This window comes from Phlebotomus papatasi, chromosome 1 (assembly GCF_024763615.1).
Source record: "Phlebotomus papatasi isolate M1 chromosome 1, Ppap_2.1, whole genome shotgun sequence".
Classification (NCBI taxonomy): Eukaryota; Metazoa; Arthropoda; class Insecta; order Diptera; family Psychodidae; genus Phlebotomus; species Phlebotomus papatasi.
In genome coordinates, this window is record NC_077222.1 from 45,607,556 (window position 1) to 45,625,042 (window position 17,487).

The following is a 17,487-nucleotide window of genomic DNA, read 5'->3' on the forward strand; positions in this document are numbered from 1 at the left end:
ATACGAATCGGTCTTCAAATGGCTTTTTGAAGATTGACCGCTTAAAGATTTATTTCAAAAATTGAGGGGTGGTTTCTGTAGTGAGATGCAGTGCCATAAAGCGACATTTGAACTTGATATTTGAGAAAGTTTTATACAGAATTAGAATTTATAAAGCTGATTTAAATGTAATTTCTTTAAATTAAACGTACATCTAATACGAGTTTTACTAGAAGTTTATCCTTGTTCTTAAATGGCTCGAATGTTTTGAAAAACAAGCAATTATTATTGTTTTTATTTTTAAAATTAAAATTTTCCTAAATATAATACTATCTTGTTTGATGAGAAATTAGAGAAGTTAAACTTTAAGGCTAAACCCAGGGTTTGTACTGAATGCCGTATAATTGGAGGAACCGAGGCTTTCTTTTGTTTTGTAACTATAACTTAAAAAACCTGAAATAAAATTTCATCTCAGTTTTTTAATATTTAAATATAGGGTAAAGTTCAACAAGTTGAACCATGGTACAAGTTGGACAGGGCTTTTTTTTCTTGATAAATTTAGTACTTTATTTTTATTTGTATATTTTTAATGCTTCAGTTTTAAAATTTGCTTCCTTGTGCTTAAAAAAAATTTAGTACTGTATTTATCAAGAAAAAATCCCTGTCCAACTTGTAACACTATGTCAAACTTGTATCACTTTACCCTACTCCTGTAAAGGCTTCGGCGTTTGAATTTTACGATCACTATTGAATTCGAAATAAAAAATTTGAACTGATTCTAAAATGCCAAAAATTGAAAAATTCAAAAGTAGTCCAAAATAAAAATGAACTAATACAATAAATTTATTTAAATATCAATAATTTAACATAACCAATAGAACAGAAACAAATTATAAATTCTTCATGATTAGAGGATCATCTAAAGCAGAGGTGTGCAAGAAACCGTTGAAACTGAATTAACGTTAAAATAAGTTTGTTATAGTAGCGTTTTGACTATTGACGTACATGTTTCATTTGACGTTAATTCGGTTTCAACGGTTTCTTGCACACCTCTGATCTAAAGGATCAAACTAAACTTTCTACGTTGAGATTCGTATACTTTTTAACTTTTAATTTTGTAAAATCTTTAAAAAAGAATTTGTTAGGACCATTTCACGAAATATCTTTCTATGCAACTTCTGGAAAAAGACAGCTTGAACAGGATGTTTTGTTAAAGTGCTACAATTAATGAAAAGCTTACGAACAGCAGGGGTGGAAAGTCACCTCCGGAATACAAAGTTACTTGCATCTACGGTAGTTGAAATCGTATAAATCAAAAAAAAATCAAAAACAAACTTAGAGAGAAATGGGGCTATTTTGAGATGTGGGGTACTTTAATATACTATTTTTTGTATGTTCCTAAAAGAAGCTCAACGTTAAAATTATTTTATTTCGCACCAACATTGTTTTGTAGAGCTAAATTATGTTTTGGTAAAGTTCAATTTTCTTTAGAAATATGCGAAAAAATCGTATTATCAATTAGCAAATAATGCAAAAAGCTCGTATTCTTCGATAACTATTTCAGTATTGAACTTGGAGGGTGGGGGACCTCCTAAATACATTATTTCACATTTCACATCCTTAACCGTTTAATTTGAATTAATAAAGCGATGAACGTGCACTTCCATAATTTAAAATTGCAATGTGGTCAATCCAAACTAATCAAATTATTATAGATAATTTGCACATAATATTTTATCAGATTTTGCAAAAATATTTTAATTATTTTATCATTTGCATGTAATGCATATGATTATAATTTTCATTAAATATTTCACACGCAAAATACCATCACGCATAATCACTCAAAGGATTTTCAAACTTTTTCTCTCGCTCTCTCTTTAATTTGTCTATATATAATGTTCGCTTATCTCTATCGAATCCCATTCATTATATTGCGTGTGTGAATAAATTTGATAACTTGCAAGTGGAAAGTGGTAAATTTTGGTCAGGATTTTAATTTTATTTTATTGTTTCGGTATGCATCTCATGACACCAAAAAAAAAGCAGTAGTAATGGAGATGGAGTAAGAGAGAGCAATAGAATCCAACAACAAAATAGTAATAAACGTGATGGAATGCATAAATTGCTCATGTTTCGCCTCATAAATTATTTCAACCCCTTCGAGCACACTCTCACACAGTTAATTAAACATGAAGGTTGAGTTTAAAAAAAAATATATATATATATATTATTAAATAATACTGTAAATTTTCGCAGAATATTGCGAGACAGTAAAAAAAATACACACAGTTGAAAAGGCAACACAAACAGCATTAAAAAAGATAATTGCATGAATAAAGGGGGTGAAATATGAAGGTTCACGCAGTGGTCTTATTTGAAGAATGTGCTTCAAGATATGACTGTGTAACAGGTAGAGTTGGAAAGCAAGGCAGATGACAAATTTCCATGGAGGATTTTTTAACTCTCAAAAATTTTAACAATCAACCATTTTTTCTACAGTTTTCAAAAAAATAATAAATATCTTAAGCTATTGATTTTTTAAAACTTTTTTGCAGATTTTGCACAGCGATTAGTTTGACAAAGTTGTGCCGCGCATGTTGACAATTTAATAAAAAAACTTTGCTTGAACACAAATTCTAAAAATAAAGGTATTTGAAATATAATTGAATTGGTCCACAACGATTTCTATATTGTTCAAAACATAAAACAATTCTTTCTTATTTGTGTAAAATACTTTCTGTCGTTAAAAATAAAATCAATTTTGGACCTATTTTATTTATTTATTTTTTTAGTAGCTGTTTAACTCTTTTGAGAAGTACAAGAGTGTTGGAAAAAAATCTCGTATTGCTCAATAGCACAGAAATTAGTTATTTGATAGGGTTATCATAATATTTACACAACACCCGCTTTTAATTTCTTGAGCATTCGAGATAAATTTCCGACCCAAAAACGTTTGATGAACACAGCGACTTAACAAGTACAAAGTTAGATGAAAAATTAACTAAACCACGGCACCACCTCAGATCATCAAGTATCCTCTAAGAAGGATATGCTTAAAAATACGTTTGTAACAATAATTTCATTTCATAAGATATTCTTCTGATAACTTTCAAGTCAATCTTGTTAAAATTTTAATTAGCTTCTATAATCCAAATTAATAATACAGTACGACTCCGAGTCAATCAATAAAAATTTTTAATTATCGTGAAAAATATGTAAAATTTCAGGTTTAATATAAAACTTTTAAACTACTTTTGTTAAGTAAGAACCTGACACAATTTTTAACGAGTGAAATATTAAGTAGAACAATAAACAACTTAGAATATTGAAGATATATAAGAAGCAAATGCGTTAAATTTGACCCTATTGGAGTCGTATACGACTCCACTGTATTCAAATTGAAAGCTATTTATAAAAATATATTTATTTTAAACTTTCTTAAGTTCTGTAATTCGAAACATTCCGTAAAATTCTGAATAGCAAAACTTTAATTAATGACAAGATTAATGATTGCTTGATACTTAATTGAAATCTCTATCTTATCATCCTGTATCTTACAGTAAATATTTTATTTGTTATTTATTTATTTTCCTTAATCTATAAATAACAAAACCCAAATTGCTTTTCAACTCTACCCATTATTACAGCATATGCCACCTCTAACAAAGCATGAAATAAATATTAAATGGAAGATGAAAAATTATGCAGATTGAAAAAGTGATAGAAGACCAAACGCAGCGGAAAAAAAGACAAAACAGTAGCAAATTCTACCAACACACGTTTAATATGCATTTAAATTCTCATCTCTATGTTTTTTTTCTTTTTATTATTTCATACAGAAATATTTCATTCTTGTTTTCTTTGGGAAATTTACATTATTTTAGCATTTTATAGGGCGCTCTTGCTAAAGCAACAAAAGTAAAATAATAGTAGCAAATACTGAGAAGAAAGCTTTATCACTATTTTCTAAATACTGCTTCAATTTCAGCAAAGGGATTCCTAAATTTAATTTTTTTTTTTATTTTATAAATATAAACAAAAAGAATAATTCAGGTCGGAAAAGGTTTGGAAATATTTGAGAAGCTTTCAGTAACTGTGTTTTTTTGAATTCAAACGTGGAAAAGCTTCATTTGCCGTTGCTATAATATGAGTGACAGCAAAGTTTATGGCAAGCTCTAGAAAGGTCACTCCCATGCCAGTGGATGAAGTCATGCCTTGTTTTGCATTTTGTGTGGTGATGAATGAAGTGTTTTGAGTGATTTCTCGTGGAAAATACACGAGAAAATAGATAGAAATATATCCCAGTTGATTTGTATGTACATCCTTTCATAGACTCTTGTTATATTTTATCAAAATCATTGCATTTTAGTTGGATTTAACAGTGAAAATGAGTTCGGTAAGTTGCGTAACTTGGGTGTTGATGGCTCAATTTTCACCTCAATTTTATTTACTTTTCGTGGTGGTGCACTTAAAATAAGTACTTTATGCTAATTAATGAGGTTTTCCTTGTGTGTTACTTTACAGAGAAATGAGGGATTGCGTGAGAGATTAGGAAGTTACAAAGTGAGTTAACATAACCTCATTCCGGGAATTGGGGCTTCCAATGAGACAAATTTCCCCATTTTTTGCAGGCTTATGTCTCAAAAGTTACAATAAATGGTCTTGAGAGGACCAAGGATGACTATGTGCATAATATTCTAAAAGATTGTTTTGAAATAACAAATGTCCGGGACTTGGTGGAGAAAGTTAAAGATGTCCGGGAGACTCTATTGCAAATTGGGGCTTTTAAAGAAATCAAGGCTAAGATTGATGTGACTCCAAACACAAAGTATGGGTACATTGTGGATTTCTATGGGGTTGAACAGAGCCGGATAAAGGGGAATATATCAACGGAAATGAATCAGTACGAAATGGTGTCCAAGGCAGAGATTCTCCTTCCCAATCTCTTTGGTCGTGGAGAGAGTCTCAGTTTTGACTATGCCTACAGCAATAGTGACAATAGTCGTCGCAATTTGGGATTCAACGTTAAACTCCTAAAACCCTTTCTTCATAGAAAATACATTGGGAAATATCGCCCACAGTAAGTTCTTTTTATCCCAAAAATCCAAATTAATTCCCATCTAAAGCCATTCTCAATCCCTTCTGACCATCTTCTAGAACATTTCTGCATTTATTCGATAACACATCTAAGAGCTACAATAACTCCTACAACAATCACACTGCCGGAGGTACCCTCAATTTAGTATTTAACACATCGAATCATCTTCAGCACACCTTGCAGTATGAGCTCTCTTTCCGGGAATTGGCGGGCATCAACCGACAAGTGCCCCTATTTGTAAGACAACATTTTGGACCCAGACTGGCCTCGATCGTCCGCTACATCATGAAATATGATGATCGCACAGATCGCATCTTCCCCAGAAGTGGTACAATGCTATGGACTACGCTCGAGAGCAGTATTTTCCGTAAGTTTCCTAATCACTATTTCCGTATTCTCTGAATAACTTTTCATTAAGACTTATATTTTTTAGTTGGAAAAAAATTTCCTCCTGAAAAAATTCTTTTTTAAATACAAAACCATTGGAAAAATCAAATTCTTTAATAATCGCGGAAAAATAGGTGTTATTTTTGTTTAAATATTTTAAACAGGTCTGATCGATGCTTTATATTGTTTAACATTTATTGGTCTTTTATTAGCTCAGTTTTTTTTAACAGTACCATTTTTTCTATTTTTGATTTAGCCTTTTTATACAATTTTAATTATTTTTTCACGATTTTCGAGTTTTCATTCATAATTTTTATATAAATCTCATTTTTAAGAGAATTTCGGATTCTTTTTTAATTTTTGAAAAGGTTTTTGGATTGGTATTTTTTAGATAAAAATTAAACTGGAAACATTAATAAATTTTGGAAAAAAGCAGTTGCTTTGCAATGATATCTCCAATAACAAAAAATAAATTTATGAAATTGAAGATTTCTAATTCAATTTTCTTTTTTTTTTTTTTTTGATAAAAACGTTATCAAGTTTTACTTTTAATTTGGTTTGAATTGATATCTTTTGTCTTAAAAGATATCAAATTTTGAAGTTTTCATTTTATTATAATTTACCCTAGATTTTTTGCTACGTTACACTTGCCTTATTAAAAAACAAACAATTAGTCTATTAAAAAAAAAAAAAACAACAAAATAAAAATAATATTTTGACGGTAGAAACAGAATCGTCAGTAAAACTGTGATTTCGATCTGTAAAAAAATCGATTTTAGTTCGTAAAGACTTTTAAACACTACGAGCATTTTTTTAAAATTCTTTTTTAAAGAAAATTTCCCCTATCATTGTACACTGAGAGAAATCCGAAAAAGTTAAAATAACATTCCGGAAATGTTAATTTTACCCTGCAGTATTGATCCGAAATCGGTGTTAATATTAAGATTTTTAGGTGTATTATGGATTAAAGTTACTCTTTTTCATGTTAATTTTACCATTAAAAAGGTGTAAAATTAACATTAAAAAATGTTGATTTGGCTAATATTATTAGCCAGTAAAAAAAAAAAAACAAATCAATATAAAAAAAATTTAAATTATATAAATAGGCATTTAATTTCAGAATGTAAAGGTTCCCTTAAAAAAATTACGTATAATGATTTCTCTAAAAAATTTACTAAAATTCTGACTAAAATTGTTTATCTAATGATCTATTTTACTTTTTAGCCTTCCGCATACTTTTTAGACCAGGAAAATTTCATGGAATCAAAATTCATATCCCTTTTTTCTCTAAGGTTTTAAAATTTAAATATGTCTATCTCAGTTATTTGCACTCAAAAATGGGTCGATCTACAGTAGAGCCTCGCTATAGACTATATTTGGTTCCAGATTTGACACTTGGGTCGCACTATATAGTCCATGTCATTTTTTAAATTATCAACGACTTTTACTATTGAAATTTCTCGACTGCTACCACTTTCTTTGCGATTGTGGTACTTGCCCTCGCTCTCTTCGTTATGGATCTCAATTATCACAGCAACTCAATAAAGTTTGCCAAAAACATTAAAATAAGTCTGACAACATTGCATGTCGCGTACTAAAAAGCATAACCTAACTTAAAATCAATCAGTGTTTTGAAATAAACGGTCGATAAATTGTGGACTATAGAGCGATGGCCTATAGCGGGGTTCTACTGTAAATTGAATTTCTTTTGACGTTGAAAAGAAGATGAAGAGCACGAAAGAATGTGATAGGTATATGCAAAATGTCTGAGAAGGAAAGGGATGTGAAATTTGATTTTATTTAATTTTCTAGATTTAAAAAGTATGCCGGAGCTATATCAAACCAAATATGATTTTGTCACTGACGAAATTTGATTTACTTCTCAATAAAATCATTTTTTTTTTTATTTAATGGCTGACCTTGTTTTTGCTTACAAGGTTTACCAAAAAAAAAAAAACAGTTGCAACAGTTTTCCATAATTAGTAATTTTAATGTACAATAGGTTGCATAAAACTGGCTTTTTCACAATTAATTTTGAGCTGCAATCCGTTCCGCTTTCAGTGTTCAACACTTATGCAATAAATAAAGCATAGGTGCTTAACGTATACAAAAAGTATTTGGACCAAATAATTCGTTTGCTTAGAAAAGGCACTTTATAAAAGAGCAGGAAAAATTAAATTTGGTCAGCAAAAACAAATTTGATCAGCCATTAATTTACGGTTTCGGTACACGTTTTAGATAAGGAAAATTTCATAAAACCAAAATTTACATCCCTTTCCTTTCTCAAACGTTTTGCATATCACTCTTCTTCATTTTTTTCTGAACATTACTAGATGTTCAATTTAATCATCATCGTCATTTTCAACCGCTTAAGTCCTTACTGGAGTCGCGGGGCTCAATTTAGTTCAATCCAATTTTTAATGCGAATTTTGATTTCATTTTATTTCAGGCATAGAAAAAAATGTACCGTCAGAGGCATAATGAATAAAAATTGATTTTTTTTTCTCGAAATTCAATTTCGTAATGCAAAACGTTCTTCTAGATTTTCTGATCTAAATCTAACTCACTAAAATTGACATTCAAATTTTGACAAAGGAAAAATCAATTTTGTTCCGACACACGTTTTAAATCGGTAAAATTTCTTTAAATCAAAATTCGCGTTCCCTTCCTCAAACGATTTGCATAAGTCTATCCAACTCTATAAAACTCAAAATTGGACTGAACTAAATTTAATTTGTTTTGTTGTTTAAGAAGAACAGCGCAAAAGATTAAGATAGCCATATGCAAAACTTTTAAAAAAGAAAATGATGTGAATTTCGACTTTGTGAAATTTCCCCGATCTAAGAGGTGTGCAGGTGCCATAAGTATTTGTGTTTATTAATAAGATTCATTTTTGTTAAAATTTAGTTTTTTTACCGATTGGAATTTAATATTTTATGCCTTCGCCACAACTTTTAGCTCGGTATAATTTCATGATGTCAAAATTCATGTCCCTTTCTTTCTCAAAAGATTTTCTAGGTCTATTCCATTCTTTCGGCCTTAAAATTGGACTGAACTAAATTTAATTTGGTGTGATGTTCAAAAAAAGAAGAAGAGTGTGAAAGAGAGGGGATAGACATATGCAAAGCTTTTAAGAAAGAAAAGGATGTGAATTTTGACTTTATGAAATTTTCCTGATCTAAAAGGTGTGCCGGAGCCATTACAGATCAAATTTAAGCTTATTGTTTTAAAATTTTATTTGAGCTTTCTTTTTTAAAAGTTTTGTACGTGGCTATATCCTACTCTTTCGCACTTATCTTCTTCTTTTGAATATAACACCAAATTAAACTTAGTTCAATTCAATTTTGAACCCGAATGAGTGGAATAGACTTATGGAATTCTTATGAAAAAGAAAGGGACACGAATTTTGATTTCATGAAATTTGACCGATCTAAAAGATGTGTCGAAACCATTACTGATTACAGTAGTCTTGCCATAGGCCTTCGCTCTATAGTCCACAATTTATCGACCGTTGACTTCAAAACACTGATTTTAAGTTAGGTTATGTTTTTTTTAGTACGCGACATGCAATGTTGTCTTAATTATTTTAATATTATTGACAAAGTTTATTGAGTAGTTGTGATAATTGTGATCCATAGAGAGAGAGGACAATGGCAAAGAAAGTGGAAGCCGTCGAGCAATGTCAATACTAAATGTCGTTGATAATTTTAAAAAATAATATGGATATAGAGTGAGACCCAAGTGTCAAATCTGGAACCAAATATGGACTATAGCGAGACTCTACTGTAATTTTATTTTTTTGTAAACCCAAGTTATTTTTTTTATTGCTATTTTGCTTTGTTTTGTCTTCAGAAAAATTTTTAAAAGTTTATTTGTTGCAAACTTCGGGAGATTTTGAAGACCTTTCCAATGGTGTCATATTTATCAAAATCCAATTAAGTTAATTAGCAGATAATATGAAAAAATCATTTGAGAGCAAAAAATTGTGAAAACCGCCATATTGATTCTTGTAAAAATATTTTTCCCTTCTTCCTCTTTAAAAATAAAATAAATGCTCACCTTTTTAGTCATTTAAAAATTCTATCGCATGTATTAAAGGCAGCATAAAAATTCAGCAGTTGGGAAAAAAAAAAATATTTGTGCTTTTCTTCTTTACTTGAAGGTCGACTTGAATTAATAATTATTTTTCTTGGCTTCGAATTGATATGACAACAATATCTCTCTAATTCTTGATAAACCATGATTAGAGTAACATATTACCTCATTTTTATTACTCTAAAACTATGAAAAGATCATAAAACTCAAGTGCTTGGAATTTCAATTGATATCAATTTAGTACTTCAATTCTAACTTAATTAAATTCCGCTTGGAATTGAATGCAAATCGCAAGGGAGCAAACAGATTTTCCGGATCTCTTTTGGAAATCTTCTCTTGTCAATTATGTTGAATATCTGTGCTTCAGATAAATATATACCTGAATTTATTTCCCTCTTTAATTCCTTGAAGTTTCATTTTCACACGCTGAACTTCAAGAACTCTACCTTGGCCAATTATGCTTGAGAAATCGTGTCAATTAGGACCAATATATTGCATGGATGAACAGCTTTTGAGCAATAATGTGCTAAAAACAATTACACGCCTCGCAAGAGACAATTTACACATTTGCTCGAATAATTCCACATTTATAATTCAAATTTTCATAGGAAAAGTCGGCGATATCCATTACATGTCGATAACGTCACACTTGGAGAGGAATTTGCCCCTGTTCTGGAATATGTCACTCCAAATGACTGCCCGTGGGGGCTTCATGCGTGAATTGAGCCCTGAGAAACCCATCCCCATCAACAGTCTCTTCACTATGGGAGGTCCATATTCACTGAGAGGCTTCGAATTTGGGGGTGTTGGGCCACAAATTGAGGGACATGCTCCGGGGACACATGTAAGAATTTTCCAAGAGAATCCCTCTTTTCTTCTCTCTTAATAAAGAAAATCTTTTCTTAGATGTTCTGGGCAACTGGTCTTCATCTCTGGGCACCACTTCCCTACAGCAGTTACTTTTACAGATTCGCCCGATTCTTCCGGACGCATTTATTCTTCAACTGTGGAAATGTGGATTCTAATCTTGGTAGTTTTTTTTTTAATTTTCCTACTCCCCAAACCCTTAACTTAAAAAAAAAAATCTCTTTCCAGATACAATGAGAAGTGCTGCCGGAATTGGGTTAGCCGTGGCATTAGCTCAATTTGTTCGAATTGAGTTGAATTTTACGCGTCCCATTCACAGACAAAAAGGCGATCAAGTGGCAAAGGATGTTTCTTTCTGCCTTGGACTCGATTTCATCTGAATCACACAAAATTTTACAGGTGAAATGTGACAAAGTGTTAGAGCAAGAATTTGTCAATGTGTCTTAAAAAAAAGATTGTTGCAAATGAAGCTTTTCATAAAGTTCCATAAAGTTTTTTTCTTTTTTTTTCACTCAAACACTTCCCAGAAAAATGTTAGATTTCGAGATTTTGGATCATTTACCTGCTACATCTGGAATTATAGGCATCGTCGTCTTCTTCGAGATTGTCATCTGGATCGTCTGATTCACTCAATTTTGGCTTTTCAAGTCCCATTGTAGCAATCTTCCTTTCCTCTTCCTGCTTCAGTTTCTCTACTTCGTCCTTTGATAGAAATGTGAAGACTTTTTCTGAAGATCAAAAATATAGGTAATTAATGGAATTGTGTCCTTTGGTTCAGGTAGATTTTCTCATTTATACGCTTATTGAATATATAGTCAGTCTCTTAAATTAAGAGGGTAATATTTTCTTTTAACCCTTTATGGACGATTGGAACACCGGTGTCCCATAAAGAAAATAATTTTTCCTGAGTACCTAAAGTTATTTTTTTCCTATGTCTGTACATAATTGTACAGTAGAAACTTGAAGGAATTTAGGATATTTTTTGCAAGTCTCCAGCTATTTGCTATATAATAAATATTTAGGCTATTTTTATATTGAAAAAGTATTTTAATTTCTTTTAATATTTCCAATTTTTTTTTAAACAAAACCCTTTTGGTAAAAGAAATTACAATACTCAAACATCATATTTTTTATTAGAGTGAAAATTATCAGTCATTGGTATCGTTAGGTAAATTACTTAAATTTTTGGGCTATTCTTGTCCCTGTCGTTTATAGAGACAAAAAATACACCAAATCAGACTGTTGGATTTCCTAAGGTTAAATGTAAAACCTTTTACTGATTTTGTTTATCGGTTTTATTTTTATTTGCTGATTTTCGGTCAGCAAAAACTCTCGTCGTTAAAGGGTTAACCCTTTAAGGACGTTTGTACGTAATTGCAAAGTAGACGGTTGAAGGAAAAAATGGCGAATTTTTAAATTCTCAAATTCAGAATTGATTATATTTTATACTTCCAATTTTTTTAAGCAAAATTCTTTTGGTAATAAAAATTACAATACTGATACATAATATTTTTCATTAAAGCGAAAAATATTATTCATTGTTATTGTCTGAAAAATTAATTAAATGTTTGGGCTATTTTTATCCCTATCGTTCATAGAAGCACAAAATACACCGAATCAGTTGGACTTTCCAAGGTTAAATGTAAGACTTATCTATCATTGATTATGTTTCCCAGTTTAATTTTTATTGTTGATTTTCAGTCCGTAAAAAGTGTCTCGTCGTTAAAGGGTTAATGGAGAAATTATATTCAGATCTATTATTTTATTTTAATTTTCAATTTAGAATTGCGAACTATAGGAAAATATTGTTAACAGTAGAAAAAGCTTTCAAGAACTTTCTAACTATCTTTTCTAACTATTTTTTTATACTATGTTATGGCTCCGGCACCGGAGACAGCCAAAATCCTGAAAGGGCCAAAATCCCGAATGTTCAAAATCCTGAAAGGGATGAAATTATATGGAGGATAATGCGTAGAATAATTTCTCAAGTTACAGAAAACTTCCCTTTGCCTCCAGAAAGCGCGTGTACAATTGTGGGAGTAGCTATGGCACTTAAGAATTCGGGATTTTGGCTTTCGGAATTTTGACCGGAACCACTCCGGCACACCTTTTAAATGTCTTTGAATATCTTTTTTTCTCGGACGCTTTGTATAAATAGGTCTATCTTATTCTTTCGCACTCTTCTTATTTTAAACGTCACTCCAAATTCAATTTAGATAAACGAATTTGGATTGCAATGCGAAAGAATTTTGCTAATTTGGGTGTCATGGGCCCGCGACCCCAATAGGCATAAGCGGTTGTAAATGAATGAATGAATGCGAAAGAATGAGATAGACATATACAGAGCGTGTGAGAAAGGATGTGAATTTTGACTTCATGAAATTTTTCTGATCTAAAAGGTGTGCTAAAAAATTTTTCGGAAAATTTCATTCCCAAAAATCTTTTAAAAAAAATACCATTTTTCATCTTATAAAATGTACTTCACAAGATGTTATGGAAAAATCCAAATAACTTCAAAATTAAATCAAAATTTTTATATCCGATGAAATGTATTTCTTAATTTTTACCTGACGCTATTCGATCAAGGATTAAACCAGCGGCCTAGGTGGCAAGAAAACAAACTTTACCCATTGCCATCCCTCTCTAATAGATGATATTCGCTTGAGAAAATTTTCCTCTGGTCTCTTGTATCCAAAACGATATGTGTGAACCAACAGAAACGTCCTTTTTTAACAAAAATGTTTTCACATAAATCCACTGAAGAAATTTCAATTACTTAGCCGTTGTTTTTTTTTAAACTGATTACATCAAAATTACAGTTTTGGGTCCATTTTATATTTTTGCTTCTTGATACTAGGTTCCAATTAGGTTCTAGGAATGAAACTAACTTTAAAAGAAATTTCAGAAAAGGTTATGCTGGCTGAGATTCTTTACAAGTGACCACGAAATACATACAAATCCATGTGATTCTTTAAACTTGTTCTTAGGGTAAGATGGGGTAATTCGGAATCATGTCTATTTTGGGAATTTTTCGTTTTGAGAATTTCTCACTGTTTCAGATGGTCAAAGAGAAAAAATAACCACGAAGAAGTACCAGACTTTACATTTGAGTGTAGAGGAAAGCGCGCTACCTTCGTACGACTAAAGTTTCAGACAAGTCAATTTTTTACTGTTTGAAATCCACGGAGAGAGCAGTACAGTAGACTCTCGCTAATTCGGCTCTTTTAAGATCGGGCTACTTTTTAATTCGGGCATCAGTTAAATTTGAAAAAAGTTTATCGACATTTTTTTAAGTTTTCCAATGAAAATAATATTCTGAAATTTGGCATGTTTCGTCTTAGTTATGATGTGATTTTGTATTATTAAGGGGGTTTCATGAAATTTACCATAAATACGAGTAGGGTAAGTGTGCCAAATTCCGGCCAGCTTGCAATTTCGGCCACCTTTTTTGTTCCTCGAATTTCCATGAACTTTTAGATTTTACGTACTCTAGAGATTATACAATGCAAAAGCATAACAAAAAATGTAGCTTCGACAAACGAGATGACGTGAAAAAGATATTGGATGAATTCCCGAAGGGCAAGGAACTATGCGAATGAAGGTGGCCGAAATAGGGCACCAAAGCTATGTCTACATATTTATTCATTTTAAATTGTATTAAGAATGATTTTAAAGTAGATAAAGACGGCAAACTCTTAACAAGGTTCCAAGCAACACTCTTTCAGAAGAAAGAATAAAAAAAATCAATTTATATTTAAAATATTACATTTCAAACTTTGAGACTTTGACGCTTGCATGCAACTATGCCGAAATTTGGCACACTTACCCTATGTAAGAACAAAAAATCGTTGCATTTAGAACAATTTGATGCCCGAATTTCTCTCTAATTCGGGTGACATTTCGGTCCCAAATGCCCGAGTTTGAGAGAGTCTACTGTATATATAATCCCTCGATTTTTTCACCCCCCAAGATTTCCACCTTCCACCCCCCGGACACCACATTTGTCAACAAAGTTTTACGTTTCAGACGATTTCTGATAAATGTCGTCACGCTGCTTGTCCGTCTGTCCGTTCGACCGTCGCCAGCTCTAGAGGCCAAACGGTAAGAGATAGCGACTTGGGATCTTCAGGGAACCCCCCATAAATCGACCCAAGGATCGTTAACATGCCCCTCATTTCCCCCCCACCCCTCCCCTACCCCTCTAAAACCGTGTTTTTCTGGGATTGCTCGAAAACGCGTCGTGCGATTTTTCTCAATTTTGGATATGTTTTAGATATTATCCAGGCGAACATTTCGTCCTGAGACGAAAATACCGTTGAATTATTCCTAATAACAGTTTTTCGACGTCAAAGGTTAAAAAGACACTTAGAGAGCGCATTTATAAAGCGAATGGGGTCCTGTTTGGGCTCGTTGCACAGATCTTGGAATTTCCTATAAAACTGAACCGGTTCCAATCAGTTTTGAATCGGTAATGAACCGGATCATAATCGATAAATCATTTTTATACGAAATTCAATTAAATTACTCCTGAGGTGTATTTTGAGAAATATTTTGAGTGATTTATAAGTCGGTTCAAATCTATTGTGAACCAGTAATGAACCGGTTATTTTCCAATAAGTAATTTTTGTTCGAATATAATTTTTATTACTCTTCAAACTATTTTGTGGAATCTTTTGAGTGATTTATGAATCGATTCAAATCAGTTGAATACGGTAAATGATGTAAAAGTACTTTTGAGGTATAGCATCTAAGTCACGAGTTCGAGTATTTCGCAAAGCCTGGGACGCTTTGCCACCCCTTTTTTTTCTTTTTTCTTAATGGATCTAAATCAGGGCTCTTTCCTGAAAATTTGAGGCATTGAACTAGCTTTTAAAGTATAATAGCATAATGGACAAAATTCGTTAAAAACATATAGAAAAAAAATTATTTCTTCGAAGCTTGAATCCGAAGGTAGCGGGCTTTCCCCTACTTCTTCGTGGTTTTTTTTCGGTTTGCCGTCTAAAATTGTTAGGAAATCTCGCAGTTCCAAATTAAACATGATTCCAAATTGTCCTATCGTATTCTACAACGAAAATTAAACTTACAGTTGAATTTGCATGCATTTCAAGTTTCAAACACCTCGAGTTGCAATCACCAGAGGTCGTCTGCAAAAATCGCAACTTACCATAAGGAAGTTAAGACCGAATCAGTAAGGGAATTCTGTAATTTTCGTGGCATTGTCACGCATGAGTTCGAAACCTGGCAATGCCATTCGAGCTTTTTTTGTCATATCATATGAGTTCGAAAATGCAATTCATTGAATTTTTAATGAAATCCCTTTACTTGCTGATTTTATGAAAATACAGTACGTCTTGGTTGCTTTGTTTAACAAAATTCATTGTCATTTGAATTGCCAAAAATCTCAAATATGTGACTTCTGACAATGCCACGTGAGCTGAAATGGCAATGTCACAGCTACAGAATCGCATTTTCGAAAAACCTCTCCTAAGATTCGAAATTCGAACCCAATTTGTCATATGGCATTGCCAGAGCGTTACAAAATTCCCCCCAGGTCTATTTCGATGTAGTGTATACTAAAACATAGTTAAAAGGGAAGGGGTCTAGTCGTTACAAATATTTCTACCTCATTATACGACCTAACAAAATTTTATCTAAATCGATTAATTAACACCGAAAAAATCGCGTTAGATATTTTTCATTAATCTGAAAGTCAGTGTGAATCGAGAGGGAATTGTGACAAACTGTTGGGAAAGGTCGCAACCCCAGCCATAAATATATATTTTTTAAATTTTGAATATGTTTTACACTTTTACAGGTTATCTAAGAGGACAATTCTTTCATTATAAGACGGAAACAACCCTTGAGGATACCATAGATGCGGGTGACTTTTCTCTCTGGAGGTGGCTTTGCTACTCTGCTGTTCGTTAGCTTTTCTTTAATTCTACCAGTTAAGGATGATCTTTACCAATCAGACATGTTAGATTCAATAAAGATCATCTTTATATGTTGAATTAAACGTGAGCTTACGAGAAGCAGGGTGTCAATGCACCCGTATCTACCTTAATTTCTTAATTAATTAAATTTCATTAAATTAAATAATTATAATTAATTAAATTAATTAATTAAAACCTTAATTAATGGATTTTCAAGGTCAAAATTTAACCCTTTAAGGACGAGTGAGCTAGCAGTGACCGAAAAAGATCTTAAATCTTTGTTCTACAAAGTCAGAAAACATAATTTTTTCATACCACTAAATCTCGATACTTTGGAATTTGGAAACATTGCTTTTTTAACATTTCGTTATTCAAGAATTATCCTTATGACTTAAACCTCCAAAAAATGTAAAGTAAAAGAGAGTAAAAATTAAGAAGGGTTAAAATTAATAATAATTTGAGTTGTTTCACTCAAAATTTATGGTTGGTGTTTTAACCCTGCAGTAGTGAATATCCTTGGACATTATATCCTATATAAATTATCATACGGTAAAACCTATTTAAATCTTTGAACACGATGCTTTGTTTTACGAGCTGGACACACTGAGAGAAATCCGAAAAAGTCAAAATAACATTCCGGAAATGTTAATTTTACCCTGCAAAAACGGTGTAAATATTACCCTTTTTAGGTGTATTATGGGTTGAAGTTACCCTTCTTTCATGTTGATTTTACCCTTAAAAGGTGTTAGATTAACATTAAAAAATGTTGATATATTTTTACAACCAAAAAGTGTTAAATTTATGACGAAAAAAAAATTAATCGCAGCCGCTTTTTTTCTCAGTGCAGCTATTCAATTTCATTCCTTGACTTTAATAAACCTTCCTGATTTCAATATTACCCTCTTAATTCAATAGTCCTTAATAGCAAATAAATTTTTTAAAAAAAAAAACAACAAACCTGGCTTTGGAGTACCCTTATGCTGATCCTCCATTGCATTTTCGAAGAATCTCTTCTTATCGGACACGGTTTTGGGCGTCTTTGCCGAAGCCGGTGGCGACTACGAAAGATTCATGAGTTCAACAGAAATTTGCAAAATAAAAAATTAATAATGCAAAAAAATACTA

General features: G+C 31.7%; 2 protein-coding genes across 16 annotated transcripts in view; one reads left to right on the forward strand and one right to left on the reverse strand.

Annotated features, from left to right (window-relative positions):
* Window positions 1-17,487, reverse strand: part of LOC129799384 (protein lap4-like) — a 148,185-nt gene that overhangs the window by 14,463 nt on the left and 116,235 nt on the right. For 13 of the 15 annotated variants that reach the window (XM_055843220.1, XM_055843219.1, XM_055843217.1 and 10 more), the window contains 2 exons: window positions 17,321-17,420; window positions 10,992-11,157 (listed from right to left, as the gene is read on the reverse strand). In XM_055843220.1, coding sequence (XP_055699195.1) covers window positions 10,992-11,157; window positions 17,321-17,420 — 266 coding nt within the window. Of the gene's footprint in view, window positions 1-3,837; window positions 3,982-10,991; window positions 11,158-17,320; window positions 17,421-17,487 lie in introns of those variants that run through there. The other 2 variants (XM_055843222.1, XM_055843221.1) reach the window with 1 other exon arrangement.
* On the forward strand, window positions 4,046-10,920 carry LOC129799387 (SAM50-like protein CG7639). Its single transcript, XM_055843227.1, has 7 exons — window positions 4,046-4,378; window positions 4,507-4,545; window positions 4,614-5,062; window positions 5,140-5,447; window positions 10,171-10,406; window positions 10,469-10,592; window positions 10,658-10,920. Exons 1-7 carry the CDS (start codon window positions 4,370-4,372, stop codon window positions 10,807-10,809), a joined length of 1,317 nt encoding a protein of 438 aa, XP_055699202.1. The 5' UTR covers window positions 4,046-4,369; the 3' UTR covers window positions 10,810-10,920.

What these genes read in the sequence shown, in the direction of transcription:
- LOC129799387 (XM_055843227.1), top strand. An exon ending in ATTGGGAAATATCGCCCACA is followed by an intron (nt 5,063 to 5,139) that starts GTAAGTTCTTTT and finishes ACCATCTTCTAG; the next exon opens with AACATTTCTGCATTTATTCG. An exon ending in GCTCGAGAGCAGTATTTTCC is followed by an intron (nt 5,448 to 10,170) that starts GTAAGTTTCCTA and finishes AAATTTTCATAG; the next exon opens with GAAAAGTCGGCGATATCCAT.